This window comes from Oncorhynchus clarkii, chromosome 4 (genome assembly GCF_045791955.1).
Source record: "Oncorhynchus clarkii lewisi isolate Uvic-CL-2024 chromosome 4, UVic_Ocla_1.0, whole genome shotgun sequence".
In the NCBI taxonomy this organism is placed as follows: Eukaryota; Metazoa; Chordata; class Actinopteri; order Salmoniformes; family Salmonidae; genus Oncorhynchus; species Oncorhynchus clarkii.
In genome coordinates, this window is record NC_092150.1 from 59,125,247 (window position 1) to 59,152,031 (window position 26,785).

At 42.2% G+C, this 26,785-nt stretch overlaps 1 protein-coding gene across 2 annotated transcripts in view; it reads right to left on the minus strand.

Moving 5' to 3' along the window:
- The window catches only part of LOC139407749 (bifunctional protein GlmU-like), a 32,254-nt gene extending 16,462 nt beyond the window's left edge, over nt 1–15,792 (minus strand). The window contains exons 1-2 of one of the 2 annotated variants that reach the window (XM_071151607.1): nt 15,516–15,792; nt 461–646 (exon numbers count right to left, since the gene is read on the minus strand). In XM_071151607.1, the coding sequence (XP_071007708.1) occupies nt 461–646; nt 15,516–15,518 (189 nt within the window). In that variant the 5' untranslated portion in view covers nt 15,519–15,792. The remainder of the gene's footprint in view (nt 1–460; nt 647–15,515) is intronic. The other variant, XM_071151606.1, reaches the window with a different exon arrangement.
- Nucleotides 15,793–26,785: the final 10,993 nt, after the last annotated feature.

Sequence of the window (26,785 nt, forward strand, 5' to 3'; positions counted from 1 at the left end):
CAGTTCCACTTTAAGCAGGTAGTCCAAATGAGCTCAGAGGACCTCTTTCCCAAGGGAGACTGTAGTGTAGTATTACTGTAGTATATTGTCGTACTATAACACAACACGTACCCATTTATGAGAGATTTGCTGTGTGTACAACAGTGCTCAAAGGCCCTTTCATCATGTCCTTTGACATCTTGCCAGATGTCCTCCCAATCCCACTCAGTCCCAACCCAAACCCCTGTGAATTCTGTGGAGGCACTTACAAGACTTGGTTATGTCCCAAATGGTACCCGATTCCCTATATAGTGCACTACTTTAGACCAGAGCCATCAGAAGCCTGTTCAAAAGTAGTGGACTATGAAGTGTATAGGGTGCCATTTGGGATGCCGACATTGTCTTTTCATTTACAACAACAATTTAGACACTTCACCAGAACCATGACGGCTGGTTGCCAGCCAACATCTCTGCCAAGTACCTCATTGGTATTCCCTGCAGTGGCGTTTGCCAGCCGGAGTGTTGCCTTGGTTACGCTGCCCACGCAGGTGATGATGAATGGCGCTTTGAGGTTTCTCTCCTCCACGAATGCCAGCAGGGAGCACAGCAGCTCCTGTCCCGGCCCAAAGCGTACTGCGTGGACCTTGAGGGCAGAGCCTGCAGATGCCTAGGTACAGTGGACATAGAAGGGATGAGCATGTTTGGTACTGGGCTGGTGGCGAACTGTAGCATTGCAAAGCTCCCAAACTTTATTCACTCCCAACCCCTAGCAGCCATCGCTTCTTTCTCCTTCTCACTCTGGGGCTGCTCTCTATTGCTCCAGGCCTGGCTTGACCCAATTATGGTTTCTCGCAGTCATTGAGCCCAAGAAGTCCATTAATCATAGTTCAGATGTTGGGTGAAGGGGAACAGAGGGAGAGGAGAGGGAAGGAGGATAGAGGTATAGACTCTAGAGGCACACTCGCTAGGATGGTAGTCCATTCAGTTCTTTAACAGGATCATCACGGTTAACTAAATACGAGCCTGACCCCATAACCTGCAGTAAAGACATGGGCCCCAGCCGGTGTATGCAAATGAGTTTATCACCACCTCGGTGTTCTTTCCAACGGATTCCATATCGTATTCTCATTTACTCAGTGTTCACCCTGCTGGTCTTCAACCGCCTGAAAGAGCAGCTCTGCATTACAGAAGTAAACCATAACATCATGATTTTTCTTAAAGCTATCCACGGCTTGCCTCGTTCAACCAACCTGATCTCATGAACTACACATTCAAGTTACACAAACTGAAAGGCAATGGGAGCGTAGAGGTCAGTCGGTTTCATGAGACTAATCAACAATTTATCAATAATTAAATTGAGGCAAATCATACAGTATGACCATAAGCCAATGAGTTTGTATTGGAAAGTTAGGCTTCATCTTGAAATTGAGCCAGTCTTCAGGACTGGTGCGTGTGTGGTTCAACTCAGAAATCCACAAGCACCACCTGGCAAGTAATGAGCTACAATAAAGGAAAGGGAGGATATTCTGTCTTTCTTTCTCCAAATCCTTCATTCAAACCAGCAGCTCTGGTATCATCCTTTTCTCCCAGCAGGGGAGGAGATTCCAGAATGCAACAGTCAGAGAAGGATGATGGGAGGAGTCAGACTGGATTGGTGGACAAGAATGAAAGGAGAAACATTTGCGTTATTGATGCACATTTAAAAATGTATTTGTTTAACTAGGCAATTCAGTTTAGAACTAAATCTTATTTACAATGACGGCCTACCCCAGCCAAACCTTAACGACGCTGGGCCAATTGTGCGCCGCCCTACGGGACTCCCAATCACGGACGGTTGTGATACAGCCCGCAATCAAACCAGGGTCTGTGGTGATGCCTCTAGCACTGAGATGCAGTGTCTTAGGGCGCTGCGCCACTCGGGAGCCCCCCGGATTTGAGCATCTAAGTTTTGTCCAATTACTTAGCCCCTATTCAGATCATTAGGCAATGTTTCATATAGCTTATATAGCTTATATAATATTTATCATGGATGGATGAACAAAAATACACTACATGACAAAAAGTCATGTGGATCATTGAACATCTCATTCCAAAATCATGGGCATTAATATGGAGTTTGTCCCCCCTTTGCTGCTGTAACAGCCTCCACTCTTATGGGAAGGCTTTCCACTAGATGTTGGAACATTTCTGCGGGGACTTCCATTCAGCCACAAGAGCCTTAGTGAGGTCGGGCACTGATGTTGGGCGATTAGGCCCGGCTCGCAGTCGGCGTTCCAAATCATCCCAAAGGTGTTTGATGGGGTTGAGGTCAGAGCTCTGTGCAGGCCAGTCAAATTCTTCCACACCGATCTCGACAAACCATTTGTGTATGGATCTCGCTTTGTGCACAGGGTTATTGTCATGCTGAAACAGGAAAGGGCCTTCCCCAAACTCTTGCCATAAAGTTGGAAGCATAGAATCATTTACAATGTCATTGTATGCTGTAGCGTTAAAATGTCCCTTCGCTGGAACTAAGGAGTCTAACCCGAACCATGAAAAACAACCCCAGACCATTATTACTCCTCCACCAAACTTTACAGTTGGCACTATGCATTGGGGCAGGTAGCGTTCTCCTGGCATCCGACAAACCCAAATTCGTCCATCGGACTGCTAGATGGTGAAGTGTGATTCATCACTCCAGAGAACGCGTTTCCACTGTTTGAGTCCAATTGCAGCGAGATTTACACCACTCCAGGTGACACTTGGCATTGTGCGTGGTGATCTTAGGCTTCTGTGCAGCTGCTTGGCTATGGAAGACTATTTCACAAAGATCCCAATGAACAGTTCTTGTGCTGACATTGCTTCCAGAGGCAGTTTGTAACTTGGTAGTGAGTGTTGCAATAGACAGACAATTTTTACACGCTACGCACTTAAGCACTCGGCGGTCCCATTCTGTGAGCTTGTGTGGCCTACCACTTCGCGACTAAATCGTTGTTGCCAGGCATGGTAGATAAATTAATTTTACATTCTCTGGGAATAGCTCTGGTAAACATTCCTGCAGTCAGCATGCCAATGTCACGCTCCCTCAAAATTTGAGACATCTGCGGCATTGTGTTGTGTGACGAAACTGCACATTTTAGAGTGGCCTTTTATTGTCCCCAGCCCAGGGTACATCTGTGTAATAATCCTGCTGTTTAATCATATTCTTGATATGCCACATCTGTCAATTGGATAGAATATCTTGGCAAATGAGAAATGTTCACTAACAGGGATGTAAACAAATTTGTATTCAACATTTTACATGTTGCGTTTATATTTTTGTTCAGTGTAGAAGCGTTGTCTTCTCTTCACTAACAGTTGAAACTCAAACAGTTTGGTTCACAAGCTAGGTTGTTTGTCTATGTAAATTGCCATGGAACACATGGGCAAAGTCAAGTAAATTAGACCAATTTTTATGCCAGTGTGCAGCGCCTCTAAAAATGAACCATGAATGAATTATCTTCACGTGAGCACAGCCCCCAGCCAGGCAGTGTTCCAGCACGAGGTGGAATAGGCTAGAATTTGTGCGATTTAATTTACCAGCTATAAAACAAAACGGCATAAATACTTTTTAAACATCAACGGCAGCATTAATTTTATTATAAATGTGATCATATTTGACTTTTTTTTTTAAATTCACAAATGCGAGTGAAATGCTCGCACTGTGGAGCCCTGACCACCCGCCGATGTGGCTGGTGAAATAGACATCTTAAAGCCAATATCTGAAAATGTGGTTATGGATGGAGGTTGTGACGCAATCGTGGAGCCTCCGGAGGCCAAATTGTGCTCCATACTGTGTCATTGTGCGCCTCCCAAATATTGTAACAATACAGATGGGTCCATGTAGCTCCATAATTTACATGATTGGTTGATGGTAGGTGGGGACGGGAGGTCCTGTATAAACACAAACACACGTCCTTGACAACTTCCTTCACAACAGGTCTGTGCTGCTCCGCGAAGGGCAAGAAGGATGAATGCCCTGACTTCTGCTAAGGCCGTATCCCCGTAAATTCTGCACAGCCCAATGCAGATTACAGATTGACTACTAAGCACCTTTTACCCTTCAATGACAAAATCTACCCGCATATGGCAGGTGTTAATTTTAGGCCCTGATGGTCTATAATGTTTGTAACAAGGTTTGTTAGTATCTAACCTGCCACAAACACAATCAGGATACTTTTGTTCGAACCAAAACAGTGATTGTAACCCTGGATCTGAACAAGCAACTTCCAGCTTTGTCACAGAGCAGAGAGAGGCTCTGATGACTGCACGCTTTTAAAGCACATAATTATCAAACCTCTGTGAAGCACCTCTCTGTCACTCTCTCCTGCTCATCTAACTACTTAAAATCCCCTGGATTGGATCACCACAAATAAACACTTGTACAACCAAGTGATCAAGACAACCCAAATATTTCAGGTGATGAATACATGTTTGGAGTAGCTGTAGTGTGCTTGATTATGCAAGGACATTTTGGTTTGACAATGACAATTAATGCACATTTATTTATGGGGAAACTTTAAATGAGCTCAAAAGAGAAGATGCCAAAGCGTGTAAATATTCATACATACAGGCATAATGCAATCTCGTATGGGCAGATGACGTTACACTTAATTTATATTGCTATGTTTGTTATAGGTTACCCCGTTCATTAGCACCTATTGATGGTATCTTAAATGCGCATTGATTGTGGGACGTTCCTTATGTTTCCAACATGTATCTTTCATATCAGATAGAAATATATATTTTTTTAAAGCTTAAATTACTACACACAGCCCACACAGCCATACCTCCTATGTTAGAGGCAACCACCTGGGCTAATTAACTATCTAGCATGCTCAGCACACCTGTGTGTAACAGAAGGCCACCAGAAACGTGTTGTAACTGACAAATACTGTTGGCTGCAACTGTGATAAGGCTGATTTATAACAGCGTACAGTAAGTGTGTATTTTGAAAATATTTTTGAGGAGATATGAAAGTAAATGGCTTTATGTGTCGAGAACAGTATCGCAATTGAGATTCGATTCATGTTTAGATGGGGTATTTGGCTGCCAGAGCCAGTCTACCTCGGGAAATTAAGTAGTAGTCTGGGTCCAGTTTCCCAAAAGCATCGTTAGGCTAAATTCATCATTCGAGCCTTCGTAGGAGCATCAGAATATCTCGAGCTGTTTTCCAAAACCATCGTTATTAACGTTGCACTTAAATGTAGATCAGCGAAGTGCATCGTTAGATGCTTTTTTTTGCCCTTCTTCATCACTTTATACAATATAATCACATGGTTTATCGGCCCTCTGTGAACACTTAACTTCAGAACAAAGTTGACTACACATACAATGTTGCCAACCAATGTCATTGCAATTGATAGAAACAAGCGACGTATAAAATATGCTTAAAATGAAAAACGAAATAAATGCATTAAAATGAGCAAAGTATTGAGACAGTGACACATTTTTTTGTTTTGGCTCTGAACTCCAGCACTTTGGGTTTTAAATTATACAATATAGGATGTTAAACTGCAAATGGTCAGCTTTCATTTGAGGCTATTTTCATCCGTATGGGGTGAACTGTTTAGAAATTACAGCACCTCCTTTCTTTAACACAGTTCTCCCCCCCCCCCCCCCCATTTTAGAGTACTAACAGTATTGGGACAAATTCACTTGTGTATTAAAGTCACTTTTATTGTAAATAAGAATATAATTTTTCTAAACACTTCTGTTTTTATTTACAATAAAAGTGAATCCAAAATGACACAATATATTATTTAGCCTACCATTCATTTCTATTGGACACAAAACAATCTGAAACACAACCAAAACAAACAAAATGCATCCAACAAATGTCTAGAGTCACAAGTTTGATGTAGTCATTACGTGCTAGGAATATGGGACCAAATATTTAACGTTTTACTACTTTAATACACATTTGACCAAGGAGAGTGATGGGAGTGCTGGATCAGATGACCTGGCCTTCACAATCACCCGTCCTCAACCCAATTGGGATGAGTTGGACTGCAGAGTGAAGGAAAAGCAGTTAATAAGTACTCAGCATATGTGGGAACTCCTTCAAGATTGTTGGAAAATAATTCCTCATGAAGCTGATTGAGAGAATGCCAAGAGTGTACAAAGCTGTCATCAAGGCAAAGGGTGGCTACTTTGAAGAATCTCAAATATATTTTTATTTGTTTTTTGGTTACTACGTGATTCCATGTATTTCATAGTCTGTCTTCACTATTGTTCTACAATGTAAAAATAAAGAACCCTTGAATGAGTAGGTGTCCAAACTTTTTTGACCGATACTGTAAGTGAATTTGTCCCAATACTTTTGGTCCCCTAAAATGGGGGGCCTATGTACAAAAAGTGTTATAATTAGTAAACGGTTCACCAGATATGGATGAAAATACCCTCAAATTAAAGCTGACAGTCTGCACTTTAACCTCAGTCATTGTATAGTTTCAAAAATGGTAACCTTTGGAGCTCACCAATACTTTTGGAGTCCTACCCTCCGGCGCCACTAGGGTAGGGCTGCCGTATTATCGGCTCTCAACCAATCATGCAATTCCCCCCCCGCATTGTTCGTAACTTGTTTTGTACATAATGTTGCTGCTACCATCTCTTATGACCGAAAATAGCTTTTGGACATCAGAACTGGGATTCCTCACATCAAATTGGACGAGGAGTTCTTCTTCAATGAGTCGGACGCGAGGGATATACTGCAGACACCAGGCCCGATCCCCATGATTCGCTGAAGAAGGAAACAGATTGAGGCAAAAGATCCGAGTGCCTTGCGACGAGTGGCTAATCTGCCCTTGCCATTCTGCTAGCTAACGTTCAAATGCTGGAAAATAAATGGGACAAACTCAAGGCACGTACAGTTGAAATCGGAAGTTTACATACACATACAAGGAAGTGGATGGCTGCAAACTTTCTATTTTTAAACTCGGACAAAACAGAGATGCTTGTTCTAGGTCCCAAGAAACAAAGATCTTCTGTTGAATCTGACAATTAATCTTAATGGTTGTACAGTCGTCTCAAATAAAACTGTGAAGGACCTTGGCGTTACTCTGGACCCTGATCTCTCTTTTGACGAACATATCAAGACTGTTTCAAGGACAGCTTTTTTCCATCTACGTAACATTGCAAAGATCAGAAACTTTCTGTCCAAAAATGATGCAGAAAAATTAATTCATGCTTTTGTTACTTCTAGGTTAGACTACTGCAATGCTCTACTTTCCGGCTACCTGGATAAAGCACTAAATAAACTTCAGGTAGTGCTAATTACGGCTGCTAGAATCCTGACTAGAACCAAAAAATTTGATCATATTACTCCAGTGCTAGCCTCCCTACACTGGCTTCCTGTTAAGGCAAGGGCTGATTTCCAAGGTTTTACTGCTAACCTACAAAGCATTACATGGGCTTGCTCCTACCTATCTCTCTGATTTGGTCCTGCCGTACATACCTACACGTACGCTACGGTCACAAGACTCAGGCCTCCTAATTGTCCCTAGAATTTCTAAGCAAACAGCTGGAGGCAGGGCTTTCTCCTATAGCGCTCCATTTTTATGGAATGGTCTGCCTACCCATGTGAGAGACGCAGACTCGGTCTCTCTAACCCTATTACAGGGGCTGAGTCACTGGCTTACTGGTGCTCTTTCATGCCGTCCCTAGCAGGGGTGCGTCACTTGAGTGGGTTGAGTCACTGATGTGATCTTCCTGTCTGGGTTGGCACCCCCCCCTTGGGTTGTGCCGTGGTGGAGATCTTTGTGGGCTATACTCGGCCTTGTCTCAGGATGGTAAGTTAGTGGTTGAAGATATCCCTTTAGTGGTGTGGGGGCTGTGCTTTGGCAAAGTGGGTGGGGTTATATCCTTCCTGTTTGGCCCTGTCCTGGGGCATCATCGGATGGGGCCACAGTGTCTCCTGACTCCTCCTGTCTCAGCCTCCAGTATTTATGCTGCAGTAGTTTGTGTCGGGGGGCTAGGGTCAGTTTGTTATATCTGGAGTGGAGTACTTCTCCTGTCTTATCCGGTGTCCTATGTGAATTTAAGTATGCTCTCTCTCTAATTCTCTTTCTTTCTCTCTCGGTGGACCTGTGCCCTAGGACCATGCCCCAGGACTACCTGGCATGAGGACTCCATGCTGTCCCCAGTCCACCTGGCCGTGCTACTGCACCAGTTTCAACTGTTCTGCCTGCGGCTATGGAACCCTGACCTGTTCACCGGACGTGCTACCTGTCCAAGACATGCTGTTTTCAACTCTCTAGAGACAGCAGGAGTGGTAGAGATACTCTTAATGATCGGCTATGAAAATCCAACTGACATTTACTCCTGAGGTGCTGACTTGCTGCACCCTCGACAGCTACTGTGATTATTATTATTTGACCATGCTGGTCATTTATGAACATTTCAACATCTTTGCCATGTTCTGTTATAATCTCCACCCGGCACAGCCATAAGAGTACTGGCCTCCCCTCATAGCCTGGTTCATCTCTAGGTTTCTTCCTAGGTTTTGGCCTTTTTAGGGAGTTTTTCCTAGCCACTGTGCTTCTACACCTGCATTGCTTGCTGTTTTGGGGTTTTAGGCTGGGTTTCTGTACAGCACTTTGAGATATCAGCTGATGTACGAAGGGCTATATAAATATATTTGATTTGATACACATTAGCCAAATACATTTAAACTCAGTTTCACAATTCCTGACATTTAATCCTAGTAAAAAATCCCTGTCTTAGGTCAGTTAGGATCACCACTTTATTTTAAGAATGGTAAATGTCAGAAAAATATAATTATTTAATTAATCTTTTATTTAATCACATTCCCAGTGGGTCAGAAGTTTACATACTCAATTAGTATTTGGTAGCATTGCCTTTAAATTGTTTAACTTGCGTCAAACGTTTCGGTATCTTCCCACAATAAGTTGGGTGAATTTTGGCCCATTCCTCCTGACAGAGCTGGTGTAACTGAGTCAGGTGTGTAGGCCTCCTTCCTCACACACATTTTCAGTTCTACCCAAAAATCTTCTATAGGATTGAGGTCAAGGCTTTGTGATGGCCACTCAATTACCTTGACTTTGTTGTCCTTAAGCCATTTTGGAAGTATGCTTGGGGTCATTGTCCATTTGGAAGACCCATTTGCGACCAAGCTTTAACTTGGCTGATGTCTTGATGTTCAATATCTTCAATATATCCACATAATTTTCCTACCTCATGATGCCATCTATTTTGTGAAGTGCACCAGTCCCTCCGGCAGCAAAGCACCCCCACAACATGATCCTGCTACCCGCGTGCTTCACAGTTGGAATGGTGTTCTTCGGCTTGCAAGCCTCCCCCTTTTTCCTCCAAACATAACGATGGTCATTATGCCAAACAGTGTTGTTTCATCAGACCAGAGGACATTTCTCCAAAAAGTATGGTCTTTGTCCCCATGTGCAGTTGCAAACCATAGTCTTGCTTTTTTTTATGGCGGTTTTGGAGCAGTGGCTCCTTCCTTGCTAAGCAGCCTTTCAGGTTATGTCGACATAGGACTCGTTTTACTGTGGATATAGATACTTTTGTACCTGTGAAGATGCTGAAGGAAACAAGGTCCTTTGCTGTTCTGGGATTGATTTGCACTTTTCACACCAAAGTCGTTCATCTCTAACTCGTCTCCTTCCTGAGCGGTATGACGGCTGCGTGGTCCCATGGTGTCTATACTTGCATACTATTGTTTGTGCAGATGAGTGGTACCTTCAGGCGTTTGGAAATTGCTCCCAAGGATGAACCAGACTTGTGGAGGTCTACAATTTTTTTCCCATGATGTCAAGCAAAGAGGTACTGAGTTTGAAGGTAGGCCTTGAAATACATCCACATGTACACCTCCAATTGACACAAATTATGTCAATTAGCCTATCAGAAGCTTCTAAAGCCATGACATAATTTTCTGGGATTTTCCAAGCTGTTTAAAGGCACAGTCAATTTAGTGTTTGTAAACCTCTGACCCACTGGAAATGTGATACAGTGAAATAATCTGTGTAAACAATTTTTTGGAAAAATGCACAAAGTAGATGTCCTAACCGATTTGTCAAAACTATTTTGTTAACAAGAAATTTGTGGAGTGGTTGAAAAATTTGTTTTAATGATTCCAACCGAAGTGTATGTAAACTTCTGACATCAACTGTATATCCTACCAACGGGACATTAAAACTAATATCTTATGTTTCACCGAGTCGTGGCTGAACAACGACATGAAGAACATATTGCTGGTGGGTTATACACTATCGACAAGACAGAACAGCAGCCTCTGGTAAGACACGGGGTGGGGGCCTATGCATTTATGTAAACAGCTGGTGCACGATATCTAAGGAAGTCTCAGTTTTGCTCGCCTGAGGTAGAGTATATAAGTTGTAGACCACACTATCTACCTAGAGAGTTTATCTGTATTTTTCGTAGCTGTCTACATACCACCACAGAACGAAGTTGGCACTAAAACCGCACTCAATGACTTGTATTCTGCCATAAGCAAACAGGAAAATGCTCACCCAGTGGCGGCGCTCCTGGTGGCCGGTAACTTTAATGCAGGGAAACTTAAATCAGTTCTACCGAATTTCTATCAGCATGTTAAATGTGAAACCAGAGGGAAAAAAATCCAGACCACCTTTATTCCACACACAGAGATGCATACAAAGCTCTCCCTTGCCCTCCATTTGGCAAATCTGACCATAACTCTATCCTCCTGATTCCTGCTTAGAAGCAAAAATAAAAGCAGGAAGTACCAGTGACTCGGTCTATAAAAAAGGGGTCAGATGAAGCAGATGCTAAACTACAGGACTGTTGCTAGCACAGACTGAAATGTGTTCTGGGATTCTTCTGATGACATTGAGGAGTGCACCACATCAGTCACTGGCTTCATCAATAAGTGCATCGAGGACGTCGTCCCCACAGTGACTGTACGTACATACCCCAACCAGAAGCCATGGATTACAGGCAACATCCACACCGAGCTAAAGGGTAGAGCTGCCGCATTCAAGGAGCGGGACTCTAACCCGGAAGCGTATAAGAAATCCTGCTATGCCCTCTGACGAACCATCAAACAGGCAAAGCGTCAATACAGGAGTAAGATCAAATCGTACTACACCGGCTCCGACGCTCATCGGATGTGGCAGAGCTTGCAAACTATTACAGACTACAAAGGGAAGCACAACCGAGAATTGCCCAATGACACGAGCCTACCAGACAAGCTAAATAACTTATATGCTCGCATCGAGGAAAGTAACACTGAAACCTGCATGAGAGCATCAGCTGGCCCGGATGACTGTGTGATCACGTTCTCCGCAGCCGATGAGGGTAAGACCTTTTAAACAGGTCAACATTCACAAGTCCGCTGGGCCAGACGGATTACCAGGACGTGTACTCCAAGCATGACCTGACCAACTGGCAACAGCCTTCACTGACATTTTCAACCTCTCCCTGTCTGAGTCTGTAACACCAACATGTTTTAAGCAGACCACCATGGTCCCTGTGCCCAGGAACACTAAGGTAACCTACCTAAATGACTACCGACCCGTAGCACTCACGTCCGTAGCCATGAAATGCTTTGAAAGGCTGGTCATGGCTCACATCAACAGCATTTTCCTAGAAACCCTAGTAGACCCACTCCAATTTGCATACCGCACCAACAGATCCACAGATTATGCAATCTCTATTGCACAAAAGGAACACCTATGTGAGAATGCTATTCATTGACTACAGCTGGGCATTCAACATCATAATGCCCTCAAAGCTCATCACTAAGCTAAGGACCCTGGGACTAAACACCTCCCTCTGCAACTGGATCCTAGACTTCCTGACGGGCCACCCCCAGGTGGTAAGGGTAGTTAACAGCACATCCTCCACGTAGATCCTCAACACGGGGGCCCCTCAGGGGTCCGTACTCAGACCCCTCCTGAACTCCCTTTTCATTCATGACTGCTCGGCCAGGCATAACTCCAACACCATCATTAAGTATGCTGATGACACAACAGTGGTAGGCCTGGTCACCGACAACGATGAGACAGCATATAGGGAGGAGGTCAGATACCTGACCATGTGGTGCAAGGACAACAACCTCTCCCTTAACGTCATCAAGACAAAGGAGATTATTGTGGACTACAGGAAAAGGAGGACAGAGCACGCCCCCATTCTCATCTACGGGGCTGCAGTGGAGAAGGTTGACAGCTTCAAGTTCCTTGGCATCCACATCACCAACAAACTAATATGGTCCAAGCACATCAAGACAGTCGTGAAGAGGGCACGACAAAACCTATTCCCCCTCAGGAGACCGAAAAGATTTGGCATGGGTCCCCAGATCCTCAAAAGGTTTTACAGCTGCACCATTGAGAGCATCCTGACAGGTTGCATCACTGCCTGGTATGGCAACTGCTTGGCCTCCGACCTCAAGGCACTACAGAGGGTAGTGAGTACGGCCCAGTACATCACCGGGGCCAAGCTTCCTGCCATCCAGAACCTTTATACCAGGCGGTGTCAGAGGAAGGCCCTAAAAATTGTCAGACTCCAGCCAACCTAGTCATAGACTGTTCTCTCTGCTACCGCATGGCAAGCGGTACCGGAGCGCCAAGTCTAGTTACAAGAGGCTTCTAAACAGCTTCTACCCCCAATCCATAAGACTCCTAAACAGCTAATCAAATGGCTAGCCAGACTATTTGCACCCCCCCTGCTGCTACTCAATGTTATTATCTATGCATAGCCACTTTAACTCGACCTGCATGTACATAATTACCTCGACATCAGTGCCCCCGCACATTGACACATTGCCTCTGAACCGATACCCCCTGTATATAGCCCCGCTATTGTTATTTATTGCTGCTCCTTAATTATTAGTTTTTCTTATCTCTTTTTAATTAAAGGTATTTTCTTAACTGCATTGTTGGTTAAGGGCTTGTAGTAAGCATTTCACTGTTGTATTCGGAGCATGTGTTGACTGTATGTTTGTTTATTCCATGTGTAACTCTGTTTGTGTCCTTTGCTTTATCTTGGCCAGGTCGCAGTTGTAAATGAGAACTTGTTCTCAACTAGCCTACCTGGTTAAATAAAGGTGAAATAAAAAAATCATTTTGATTTGAAATACAGTATGATATAGCCCTATTTCATGTTCAATAAATCATTCTATTTTGCTACTTTTAGAGTACTGTCTATCATTTGTCTCAATATTATTTTATGACGTGTGCCCAATGATGTGCCAAATCGGTGATTTAGTGCATTTTTATTGGGTAAGCATTAGAATAAGCCACCTCAATATTTGTAGCCATGGGTGGTAATATCTCTCTAGGAGCTGATCCGTCGTCAGTATTGTGAAATAATTCTAATGATAAGGTAAGATTTTAAATGATAAAGCTGACTTGAGAGCAGCATGTTTTGGGAAACACGTTACATATTGGCTGCTGTAGAAAAGCTGCATCGTTAAAACACCCATACGCCTAAGTTCTATCGCTATCGAGAAACTGGGCCCTGGAAAATATTGCGTTGAGAGCAGTGGCGGTCGGCACCATTGAAGATGAGGGAGGACTTTAAAAAAAAAATATATATATATTTTAAATTTATGAGCATGACCTTATATTACAGCATATTGGATGACTGTCACTCATATTTCATTCACCCAACTCAATGTAACATTGATAAGTTTAGGCTACAAGATGATACTCAAATTTTCCCAATACCCATCATGAGGTTATAACAACCTAACCTATGAATGAAAGTTTAGAACTTTACTAGTCCTGTATTAGCGGACCGACATAGCTGTCTGTAGTGCGGGCAACATTTTGTTTCAGCACCCTCACCCCAAAACATTTTCCTGCAGCTATGTTTGTAGCTATAATTCCTTCTTGCATCTATGCGCTCTCCTCCTCTCACCTTTTCCCTTAGCTTGTGGACTTCAGTGCACAACACATCAGCTGTCTGACTAGATGAAAAAATCTTAACAAGCCAAACCTTTATATCATAACCGCTAACTGCTACACGCAGCCTAAATCGTTGTCACCATTATTAGCCAACGTCATAGTCAATATAGCTACTAGAACTAACGCATTAGTAAACCCGCTACAATCCTGCAGCAGTTTAGCAGTTACACCGGTTGGCCCTGATGGCAATAAACTAATAAAACTGACCTAGCATCCCTCTCTGTTTGAGCCAGATGTTTTTAGTAGGCTAAACTAGCTAGCTGCATTTGCAGTAAGTGAAAATGAAAGAAAAAAAAATACAAATATAGCTCTCTTGCGTCACCTTCATTTTTGAACAAATTCATTTCTTAAACTCTTCAACTATTGTGTTTCTCTCTCTTTGAGTCAACTACTCACCAAATGTTATGCACTGCAGCGCTAGCTAGCTGTAGCATATGCTTTCAGTATGAGATTTATTCCATGATCCTTTCATTGGGTGGACAACATGTCAGTTCATATTGCAAGAGCTCTAACAGGTTGGAGGACGTCCTCCAGGAGTTGTCATAATTACTGTGTAAGTCTATGGAAGAGGATGAGAACCATGTGCCTCCTGGGTTTTGTATTGAAGCCAGAGGACGGAAACTAGCCGTCCTCCGACTAATACACCATGGTGCTACCTTTCTGCGCTGTTGAGGCTACTCTATACCTTTATTGCAAAACATGTTTTTTAATCAATTATTTGGTGACGTGTGACTATATTTAGTACAGTTTTATCTATGCAATTCACTGAGGAAGATGGTCCTCCCCTTCCTCCTCTGAGGAGGCTTCACTGTTGAGACCTTTCTCCATAGGTGCCACATTTCAAGTTTTGTGCAAATGGTTAATTTAGTGTTTTTCACAAAATTCTAAATGGCGGACCCTGAGGCAAATTTGTTCCTTGTGAGGAGAGGGACCAATGTACTGCATTTGATGACTTTGCGTCAGTGGGTGAGGGCCGTCATCTTCCCAAGTTTTCATTTTCAATCTCTTGTTATGGCGCTGCCATCTGGCCAATCAGTGTAATTTAACAACGCATTCCAAGGTGCTGGCTTGTTTTTACCAACACTCGTCACCCTCTGTGTCCCTTGTCTAAGCGCAGCATGAACAAATTTACGAACGGAGACAGATCCACAGTCCCCTTCCCGATTTCATCGTGGGGGACCATAACATTAAAGTCATTAGACCTTAAGGAGTAACGGTAGGCTGGCATACAGTCATTACGAGTACATTATTGGGCTAGTTATAGGTTAAAGGCCTATGAACATCACACGCAGCAACTCGGATGCTCACATTCCCGCTCACCCGATCTTGACATCGCTAATGAGAAGACGCAGGTCTATGCAAACACTTTACTGTGACCTATAGAAAGCCGAATTAATTGGGAGGGAGGCACAAATAGCACTTGGTGTGCACATCCTATGTTCAAGGTATTTTGTACCTTGTGTGATATGTTGCTCCCGTGGAGTGCCTTAGAACGAAGGAAGGTTAGCCAAACTAGTGTATTTATGAATCTAAATACCTTGAAAACCGATGTAAAACAAGACATGTATTAAAGCAGGAAACAGTCGGTCAACTCACCATACTTTCAAAGAGACCGTCAGTTTAGGATTGAAGTTGTGTATTTTTTTCCTGCCACTTGCATAACGTGGCACTGTTTTAATAAAAGGTTAACTTCCCCTTGTTTTGATAAAGTAGTAGGTGAAGTTACACAGATTCCGGTGCACGAACTGCTGAACGTTGTAGTTAAAACACACACCCCACTGCTGTTTTCTGTAGTCTACCCCTTAAAATCCTAAATATTGGTAATTAAATGGGCATTACGTAGTAGCCTACGCTACATGATAAACCTAATATTATTGCCCGTAGCGTATTTCCTTCTGCCCCAATTTATTGGCTTTTACTGCCACCTGCTGTTGAATAGTTGGTGCCAGAGCCTAATTTTGTTGAAACTGCTCAGTTATCACGTACTCTTCATCATAATGTTATTTCACGCATATGGCCTCAAACCTGCTTGATAATTACTAGACAGAGTCTTTGTGGCTCCCCAGACACAGGCCTGCAAGCTGAATATACCCTAGTAGGTAGGCTAACTTACATAGAGAGGGTATTTATTCACTATTTTAAAACACTCTGGTAAATAGCCTACTGCAATGTAATCGTTTTTAATTGAACAGCCTACAATTCTAGTGGTTTATTTCCTATGTAAAATCAACACCCAACTCAATTGTTTGACCTCTCTCTTTCTCTCATACACACACACACGCGGACCTCCTCACCCCTGCTATGCTACCGAAGGGCATCAATTGTGAAAACGTGTTATTCAGACACAGGGAGAAAAATTTCCACTGCAGAGGACACATTCTTCACTAATCATTTTGGCAGTGACCTTTTGTGTGGGCTGTGCTATGTGTCCTTGGACGTAAACACCTGTGCTCCAGCGTGCAAAACATGTTGTTATGTTGGAATGGGGATGAAGTGAATTTGAAAGCTGTTGCCCTCTAAGTGTTTACTGAGCTGAAGGTTGGCAGTTGATGGTCCTTGTGGCCTATGGAGACTAACTAATGCAATACAATGTATTACATTTGTTACCCTAATGCACTAGCGGCCACAATTTCTGTGTTTCGTTTATCAGCGGCACACTACTGCTGCTAAATTGCTGCTGCCATACCAATTTTAGAAATGCATTTCATGAATGAAAAATTGACTTATATGTTTAAAAATAATAATAATACAATCTTTGAGAACTAGAAATCACAAAAATAAAAGCTAAACCAATCAAATAAAATAATGCATTTAGGAGTACATTTGGCATAGCTGGATTACCGACCGGGCATACCCAGGGCCCCCGATTGGGGTTCCCATTGAATTTATTATAATGTTTGAGTATAAGAACACAGAATTAGCCATGGCAAAAACAAACGTATTTTTTTTTTGCCATGGCTAAAGCTACCTTTGCCACCGCTGCTAAAATATATCTAAGGAAACACTGAATTTGATCCTGTCTCATACATTTAATGCAATCGTCAATTCATTCTAGACTGTCTGTCTTGATAAACATGAGAGGAGTAGTGATTTAGGCTTAGGTGTAGTCTCTAAGCATTCTGCATATGTTTATTATAGCAATTTAAATAGATAAACATATTTGACTCTATTCAAATTTGTAGTAGGCTACATTCAATTCATAATACTTCAGGGGTAAAATAATGCTTATGCAATAAACGTGACAATTTAATTTGAGTGAGATTAATGTTTTTATATGCCTTTTATCAAATGTCATCAAAGATCTATATACAACGTGTAGTTTACTGGGCCATGCATGTTGATGTTGGCCATATGCATTTAATCTAGTTGTGGTAGGGTGCTCTGTCATTGTTTACTCTCTAGATGGCGCTGTGGTGAAAGAAATCAAGCTTTTGATTATGAAAGTCAGCTGAGAAGACACAGGGCTGAGGTGTAACGGGGATTCTCTCCATTTCAAATGTGTTACACCGGTATCATAATAATAATCATATTAATTGAAGAGTGGAAAACTATTGTGATTGTGAGAGAGCAAGCAACTCAAAACACACTTCAACCCACCTTTCAAATAGAGGAAAGGAACTATATATATGATTTAACAAATAGCTGTGGTGATAGTATTTCAAAGATGTGCCAAAGGATTTGGCTGCTATACCAAAGCAAATAACCTTAGCAAGACAGGTTCAGCATCAGCAGTGCTCTACCCACACCACAAGTGTGCGTCCCAAATGTCACCCTATTCTCCCATAGGGCTCTTGTCAAAAGAAGTGATATAGGGAATTGGGTGCTATTTGGGACGCAGCCCAAGTCTACCTCTAAAATGTCTCCAGTATAAAATACCCTCCTTATGGGCATGATTGGGCAGCATTCTCTGTGGTGCCACTTTGCTAAAGCTGGCCAACAGAGATTTGGCTCCAACTCATTACTTGTTTGGCCGAGTGCCAGTCCAAAAAAACCTTTTGTAAAGGGACAATGCAATCCTACCTCAAAACAATGACAGGCTTAAAATATGATTGTAATTACCAGATCCCTTTATCATTATTAGCAATTCACCCAACGCTAGCTGGCTGGGTGTTTGTAGTCATAACATAAACATAATCTGCCCACAAACCAAAACAGGTTATTTGTAAATGATTATATTGTGAGAGAGTAGCAGCATTTGTGTGCGTTCATCTATGTGTCCCTCAACTGTGAATTGCATCATAAATTATAGCTGTTTCATTAGAGTAACAGTGCAGCACAACCTGCATCCGGGGTAGACGTAACACAGTAAACACAAATCCTGGACACTGAAATTAGTATAATATCTTACATGGTATGGTACAGTGCATTCTGAAAGTATTCAGACACCTTCACTTTTTCCACATTTTGTTACGTTACAGCCTTATTCTAAAATTTATTAAATAAATGTTTTCCTCATCAATCTACACACAATACATCATAATGACAAAGCGAAAACGGGTTTTTAGAAATGTTTGCAAATGTATTAAAAAAACAGATACCTTTTCTACATAAGTATTCAGACCCTTTGATATGAGACTCAAAATTGAGCTCAGGTGCATCCTGTTTCCGTGGATCCTCCTTGATGTTTCTACAACTTGATTTTAGTCCACCTGTGGTAAATGCAATTGATTGGACATGATTTGGAAAGGTGCACACATAAGGTCCCACAGTTGACAGTGCATGTCGGAGCAAAAACCAATCCATGAGGTTGAAGGAATTGTCCGTAGCGCTCTGACACAGGATTGTGTCGAGGCACAGATCTGGGGAAGGGTACAAAAACAATTCTACAGCATTGAAGGTCCCCAGGAACAGTGTCCTCCATCATTCTTAAATGGAAGAAGTTAGGAAACATCAAAACTCTGGCCAGGCGGCCAGCTCTAGGAAAACTGAGCAATCAGGGGAGAAGGGTCTTGTTCAGGGAGGTGGACAAGAACCCAATGGTCACTCGGACAGAGCTCCAGAGTTCCTCTATGGCGATGGGAGAACCTTCCAGAAGGACAATCATCTTTGCAGCACTCCACCAATCAGGCCTTTATGGTAGAGTGGCCAGACGGGAGCCACTCCTCAGTAAAAGGCACATGACAGCCCTCTTGGAGTTTGCTAAAAGGCACCTAAAACTCTCAGACCATGAGAAACAAGATTCTCTGGTCTGATGAAACCAAGATTGAACTCTTTGGCAATGAATGCCAAGCGTCATGTCTGGAGGAAACCTTGCAACATCCCTAAGGTGAGGCATAGTGGTGGCAGCATCATGCTGTGGGGATGTTTTTCAGCGGCAGGGACTGGGACAGTAGTCAGGATCGAGGGAAAGATGAACGAAGCAAAGTACAGAGAGATCCTTAATGAAAACCTGCTCCAGAGCGCTCAGGGCCTCTGACTGGGGCAAAGGTTCACCTTCCAATAGGACAATGACCCTAAGCACACAGCCAAGACAACGCAGGAGTGGCTTCGAGACAAGTCTCTGAATGGCCCAGCCAGAGCCCGGACTTGAACTCGATCGAACATATCTGGATATAGCTCTGCAGTGATGTTCCCAGCCAACCTGACAGCTTGAGAGGATCTGCAGAGAAGAATGGGAGAAACTCTCCAAATACAGGTGTGCCAAGCTTGTAGTGTCATAACCAAGAAGAGTTGAGGTTGTAATGTGATATTGCATTTTTTTTAAAATCTTTTTTAAAATACATTTGCAGAAATGTCTAAACCTGTTTTTGCTTTGTCATTATGGGGTATTGTGTGTAGATTGATGAGGGGGGAAAAAATGATTTCATCCATTTTAAAGTAAGGCTGTAACGTAACAAAAAGTCAAGGGGTCTAATTACTTTCCGACTGCACTGTATGTATTATTTTGTGGATGTCCATCCAGTGGATGGTGCCTGGAGAAGTGGTACACTCTAATTTTGGCCAAAACATCCCAAACAATTTTGGCGAAGGGAAGGTGGCCTGTGTGAAAAATTGGTGGTACTATATGGCTCAGTTGGTAGAGCATGGCTCTTGCACCTTCAGGGTTGTGTTTTCGATTCCCGGGGCCACTCATACGTAACATGTATGCACACAAGTCGCTTTGGATAAAAGTGTCTGCTAAATGGCATTATTACTATATAAACAGGAACATACAGCCTAAAGCCCATACTTGTGGGAAGCTGCTATAGACCACCAAGTGCTAACAGTCAGTATCTGGATAATATGTGTGAAATGCTTGATAATGTATGTGATATCAACAGAGGTGTATTTTCTGGGTGATTTAACATTTTTGACTGGCTTTCATCAAGCTGCTCACTCAAGAAAAAGCTTCAATCTGTAACCAGTGCCTGCAACCTGGTTCGGGTTATCAGTTAACCTACCAGTGTAGTTACAAACAGCACAGGAATGAAATCATTAACATGTATTGATCACAGCTTTACTAGTGCTGCAGAAATTTGCTTGAAAGCAGTATCCAGATCATGTGACTAAACTGAATAAAAAGAAGAAACTACACTATGAAACAAAGATGAATGATAGTAAAAAGCTTTGGAGCACCTTCAATAATTTTTTGGGGGAAAAGGCAAACTCAGCTCTGTCATTCATTGAATTAGATGGCTCATTCATTACAAAACCGACTCCTATTGCTAATTTACTTTAATGCTTTTTTTAATTGGCAAGATTAGCAAATTTAGGCACGACATGCCAGCAACAAACACTGAAACTACACATTCAAGTATATCTGACCAAATTATGAGACCAGAATTGTAACGTTGAATTCCGTAAAGTGAGTGTGGAAGAGGTGAAAAAATTACCTCATGCCTGGAGGGAAGCAAAAGTCATTCCTCTACCTAAGAATAGGAAAGTCCCCTTTACTGGCTCAAATAGCTGACCAATCAACCTGTTACCAACCCTTATTAAAGTTTTGGGAAAATTGTGTTTGACCAGATAAAATGCTATTTTACAGTAAAAAAATTGACAACAGAAGGACATTCAACAAGCATAGCACTTACACAAATGACTGATGCTTGGCAGAGAGAAATTGATTATAAAAAGATTGGGGGGGCTGTTTTGTTAGACTTCAGTGCAGCTTTTGACATTATCAATCATAGTCTGCTGTTGGAAAAATGTATGGAAAAATGTATGTGTTATGGCTTTACACCCCCTGCTATATTGTGGCTAAAGAGTTACCTGTCTAACAGAGGGTGTTTTTTTAATGGAAGCCTCTCAAGCACTTCCAGGTAGAATCAGGAATTCCCCAGGGTAGCTGTTTAGGCCCCTTGCTTTTTTCAATCTTTACTAACAACATGCCACTGGCTTTGAGTAAAGCCAGTGTGTTTGTTTGCGGATGACTCATCACCATACACATCAGCTACTACAGCGACTGAAATGACTGCAACACTTAACATAGAGCTGCAGTTTCAGAATGGGTGGCAAGGAATATGTTAGACCTAAATATTTCAAATACTAAATGTCCCACCAAACATACAAAGAACATGGTTGACATGTTCTCAGAACATGTTGTTAGACACATTTTTATGAGAATGTTGCACATACAGTCGGAAGTTCACATACACTTAGGTTGGCGTCATTAAAACTTGTTTTTCAACCACTCCACAAATTTCTTGTTAACAAAATATTGTTTTGGCAACTACTTTGTGCATGACACAAGTAACTTTTCCAACACTTGTTTAGACATATTATTTAACTTATAATTCACTGTATCACAAGACGGTACCTTTTAAACAGCTTGGAAAATTCCAGAAAATTATGTCATGGCTTTAGAAGCTTCTTATAGCTTAATTGACATCATTGGAGTCAATTGGAGGTGTACATGTGGCTGTATTTCAAGGCCTACCTTCAAACTCAGTGCATCTTTGCTTGACATCATGGGAAAATCAAAAGAAATCAGCGAAGACCTCAGAAAAATAATTGTAGACCTCCCCAAGTCTGGTACATCCTTGGGAGCAATTTTCAAACTCCTGAAGGTACCACTCATCTGCACAAACAATAGTACGCAAGTATAAACACCATGGGACCACGCAGCTGTCATACCGCTCAGGAAGGACCTTGTGAAGATGCTGGAGGAAAAATAGATGGCGTCACGAGGATGGGAAATGAGGTGGATATATTGAAGAAACATCTCAAGACATCAGTTAAAGCTTGGTCGCAAATGGGTCTTCCAAATGGACAATGACCCCAAGCATACTTCCAAAGTTGTGACAAAATGGCTTAAGGATAACAAAGTCAAGGTATTGGAGTGACCATCACAAAGCCCTGACCTCAATCCTATAGAACAGTTGTGGGTAGAACTGAAAGCGCGTGCGAGCAAGGAGGCCTACAAACCTGACTCAGTTACACCAGCTCTGTCAGGAGTAATGGGCCAAAATTTACCCAACATATTGTGGGAAGCTTGTGGAAGGCTACCTGAAATGTTTTAACCAAGTTAAACAATTTAAAGGCAATGCTACCAAATACATATTGAGTGTATGTAAACTTCTGACCCACAGGGAATGTGATGAAAGAAATAAAAGCTTAAATAAATTATTCTCTCTATTATTATTCTGACATTTCACATTCTTAAAATGAAGTGGTGATCCTAACTCACCTAAGCCAGGTACTTTTTTAACTAGGCTTAAATGCCAGGAATTGTGAAAAACTAAGATTAAATGTATTTGCCTAAGATGTATGTAAACTTCCGACTTCAACTGTAATTACACATCTTGTTACTTTTTCAGAGCCAATCAAGGCCCCTCCTGTCTCAGCCTCCAGTATTTATGCTGCAATAATTTATGTCTGGGGGGCTAGGGTCAGTCAGTTATATCTGGAGTATTTCTCCTCTCTTATCCGGTGTCCTGTGTGAATTTAAGTATGCTCTCTCTAATTCTCTCTCTCTCGGAGGACATGAGCCCTAGGACCATGCCTCAGGACTATCTGGCACGATGACTCCTTGCTGTGTGAATTTTAAGTATTCTCTCTCTTTTTCTCCTCTCTCTCTCTTCTCTCGGAGGACCTGAGACCTAGGAGCATGCCTCAGGACTACCTGGCCTGATGACTCCTTGCTGTCCCCAATCCACCTGGTCATACTGCTGCTCCAGTTTCAACTGTTCTGCCTTCGGCTATGGAACCCTGACCTGTTACCTTGTCCCGGACCTGCTGTTTTGGACTCTCTCTCTACTGCACCTGCTGTCTCTAACTCTGAATGATCGGCTATGAAAAGCCAACTGACATTTACTCCTGAGGTGCTGACCTTTTGCACCCTCTACAACCATTGTGATTATTATTATCTGACCCTGCTGGTCATCTATGAACGTTTGAACATCTTGGCCGTGTTCTGTTATAATCTCCACCCGGCACAGCCAGAAGAGGACTGGCCACCACTCATAGCCTGGTTCCGCTCTAGGTTTCGGCCTTTCTAAGGAGTTCTTCCTAGCCACTGTGCTTCTACATCTGCATTGCTTGCTTTTTGTGGTTTTAGGCTGGATTTCTGTGACATCGGCTTTATAAATAAGTGTGGTTGATAATCCATTCATAACTCTTTGTCTGTTGGCAAGGATACTCACACACTTGTAACTTATGTTTTTGACATACATAATTACATTGAGCATGTACACCAGTTTTATTATTCAACATGTCTTCACCTGGGATTTGAACTCACAACCTCTAGGTTCACAGTACTCCAGCTCTTCCTGCTACACCACCATATCTATGTCAGGTATCAATTAATCTGACTATTTTCTCATCATTGATTTTATGTACTTATTTCAGCAATTGAAGGGCTTTCTGTATAGTTGTTTAATGTTGGTGGGGCATATTAGCCTGTTTTAACGATGCTCCTGAATCACTAGGATAAATAAAATTGTTTTCTTGAGTATACATTTAGCAGAGCTGAGATTTACTTCAAAGTGCATTCACCCAATTGCTTACACCTATCCAGTGGCAATTTTAGCATGTAAATCCAGGTCAGGCAAACTCAACTTTTTATTTTATTTTTTATGCATGCCAGCAAAGCCACTACACAACACTACACAAACGGTGACAAACGGTGCCCACACACTGTTAGGGCCTACATAAAGCTGTCCCAACAGCAGAGCTTTCTATTCAGCACCATGGAGTGAATCCTTACTATCACTACACCTGGCTCTCAGCGGAGCCTTGTCTGGCAGCGAAACAGTTCATTCAGCCTCATTTACTGCCTTTCTTTAAAACATAGCTGAAATGGCTGACTTGCTTAAACTAATGTGGTTTCCACTGACAATTGAGATGCACAAACTATGGCATAAGGGGACAACGAGTGGTTAAGAGGCAATCCGTAATTTTGATGAAGACCTTACATTCGTCATAGCTCGCTCATTAGTCTATATAACTATTTGTTCAGCACTTTTGAAATGTACAGCGACAGGATTCAGATTATGGGACGTTCTTATAGTATTCTTCCTGTACACCATGTCAGAACTGTAGGATAAATAAAGGACGCATATAAGCAGACAATGAAAGCTCTTACATTATTCGATGATGGCATTTCTCTAAAACAGGTTATAGGCTGCATGTGCACCACCAAGTCAGAACAGTAGGCTAAGTTATGAGGGGGGGAATTATTAGGGTGATACGTATCTCCCTGGCCTATTACATCATTTATGCAGCAGCATACAAGACATTTTTGGACTCACCTTGTTGTGCTGTGCTCACTTGAACAGGAAGGTGGTGCGGCGGTCCTTCTTGTGGACAAATTTTGTGCTAACTTTGTCACCAAAGTCTAGCATTCTCTGGATTTATGACACTTTCAAGACAACTGGGAACTCTGGGGAAAAAAACAAGGTTTAGTCATGACGTCAGTGATCTTCAAATCGGAGCTTTCGAAAGAGGCTAGAGTTCCCAACATGGAATTCTGAGTTGGATGACCGTTCCATATGTATTTTCCCAGTCGGAGCTCGTTTTTTCCCAAGTTCCCAATTGTCTTGAACTCACTGACGTCTGAGATTTTCCAGTTCCAAGATTCCACTTGTTTTGAATGCGGCAAAAGTCAAGCTGTGTTGACAGCATGGCCAATATTTTCAACCTTTTCTGGCCCATGGTGTTGCGTGTGAATGTTTAGCCTTTTAAGCTGGGAAAAGAGACCCTTAAACCCAGATTTGGACCACACAAACTCTCCACCGAATAGCAGGCAGGGGAAGCAAAATGGCGATTGCTTTGCAAACCTTCCAAACCACTCATTGTTTATTTTGCGATTTCCAACATGTTGTGTAATGTTTATGTCCAATGGCCGATCTCTTCATATGATAAGGATTTGCCAGTAGATTGTCGACGTGTTGCATTAAGATGACTGCTTGTCTATCTTGCTAGCTAAGATCAGGCCAACCAAAGCTAGAGTAGATATAACATGATTTGACGTCATTTTATCTGTGGCCAATGACCTTGAGAATTCTTGGATGGGCACTTCTAATGTAACTATATGGCAGCACCCAAGAGAGATTAAACCAGCAGCATACCACCCTGCATACCACTGCTGGCTTGCTTCTGAAGCTAAGCAGGGTTGGTCCTTGTCAGTCCCTGGATGGGAGACCAGATGCTGCTGGAAGTGTTGTTGGAGGGCCAATAGGAGGCACTCTTTCCTCTGGTCTAAAAAATATCCCAATGTGTGATTGGGGACACTGCCCTGTGTAGGGTGCCATGTTTTGGTGTCCTGGCTAAATTTCCAATCTGGCCCTCAAACCATCACGGTCCCCTAATAATCTCCAGTTTACAATTGGCTCATTCATCCCCCCTCCTCTCTACTGTAACTATTCCCCAGGTCGTTGCTGTAAATGAGAACATGTTCTCAGTCTACTTACTTGGTAAAATGACGGATAAAAAAACTTCTAGCCTGCCTGTAGATTTCGGGGTGACGTAGTGTCCACATGAGTGACAGAACGCTAGAGAAGATCACCAACCCATATGCCCTTAATGAAGGGTCATCACTGCATCTATCACGTTGTTTCAGATTTACACAAGTGCCTAGTGAGGAGGGGTAGGGTTTCTTCTGGACAAGGCCTAACTATACTGGCCCAATAAGCACATGCCCCTGAGATACCCCTTATTGGGACAGTGGCTAGGCTGTTTGTCATTGGTGCTGGTGTCCTGGGTTCATGACCTACAAGGGGAATCACCATACTCTAACATTCTTAGAACTATATGTTAATGTCATTATTGCCGTTTTTAATTGCATTTATCAGACATTTAGATTGTTATATGGAAATGTAATTAGAACACTTGAAAATATTATTTATGCATCTTTGTTTAGTATCATAATGTGCATAGATTTCTCCTGTTTCAGGGATTTCTGGAAATGTGGCTACCAGCTTTGTGCCTTTGTGCACAACCTCCAGATGCATTTTCAGGTTTGATGTGGTATTTGTGGATGAAGAGATCAATGCTGCCTTTGCAGAGTTTGCATTTTACAAAAATGTTGTCTTTCTCCTTGATCAACTCAAAATAATAGGAGCATTTGCACAAGGAAAATAAGCAGAGTAACTGCATCTTTCTTAGATTTTCAGATTTACAATAGCCTACTGGAAACAAATGAGAATATAGCATGAATTCCGTTAGCATGAGACTTGAGAGAGAGATGCTTCTGAAAGTAATATACGGGTTACTTGAAAAAGTAACTAATAATATTACAATATTTGAAGACAGTGACTCATTACTCCATTACTCACAAAGTAATATATTACCCCCAACACTGGTCCCAAGGGATTCTGTTGCAATTTGTCTGTTTTTCCCCATTAAAACTTGGAGATGGAACTCTGCTGTGTATTGTTTTGGTATAACTTGCATCATCATTGCTTAAATGGCAAATATAAATAAGTATAGATATGCTTCTGTAAATATAC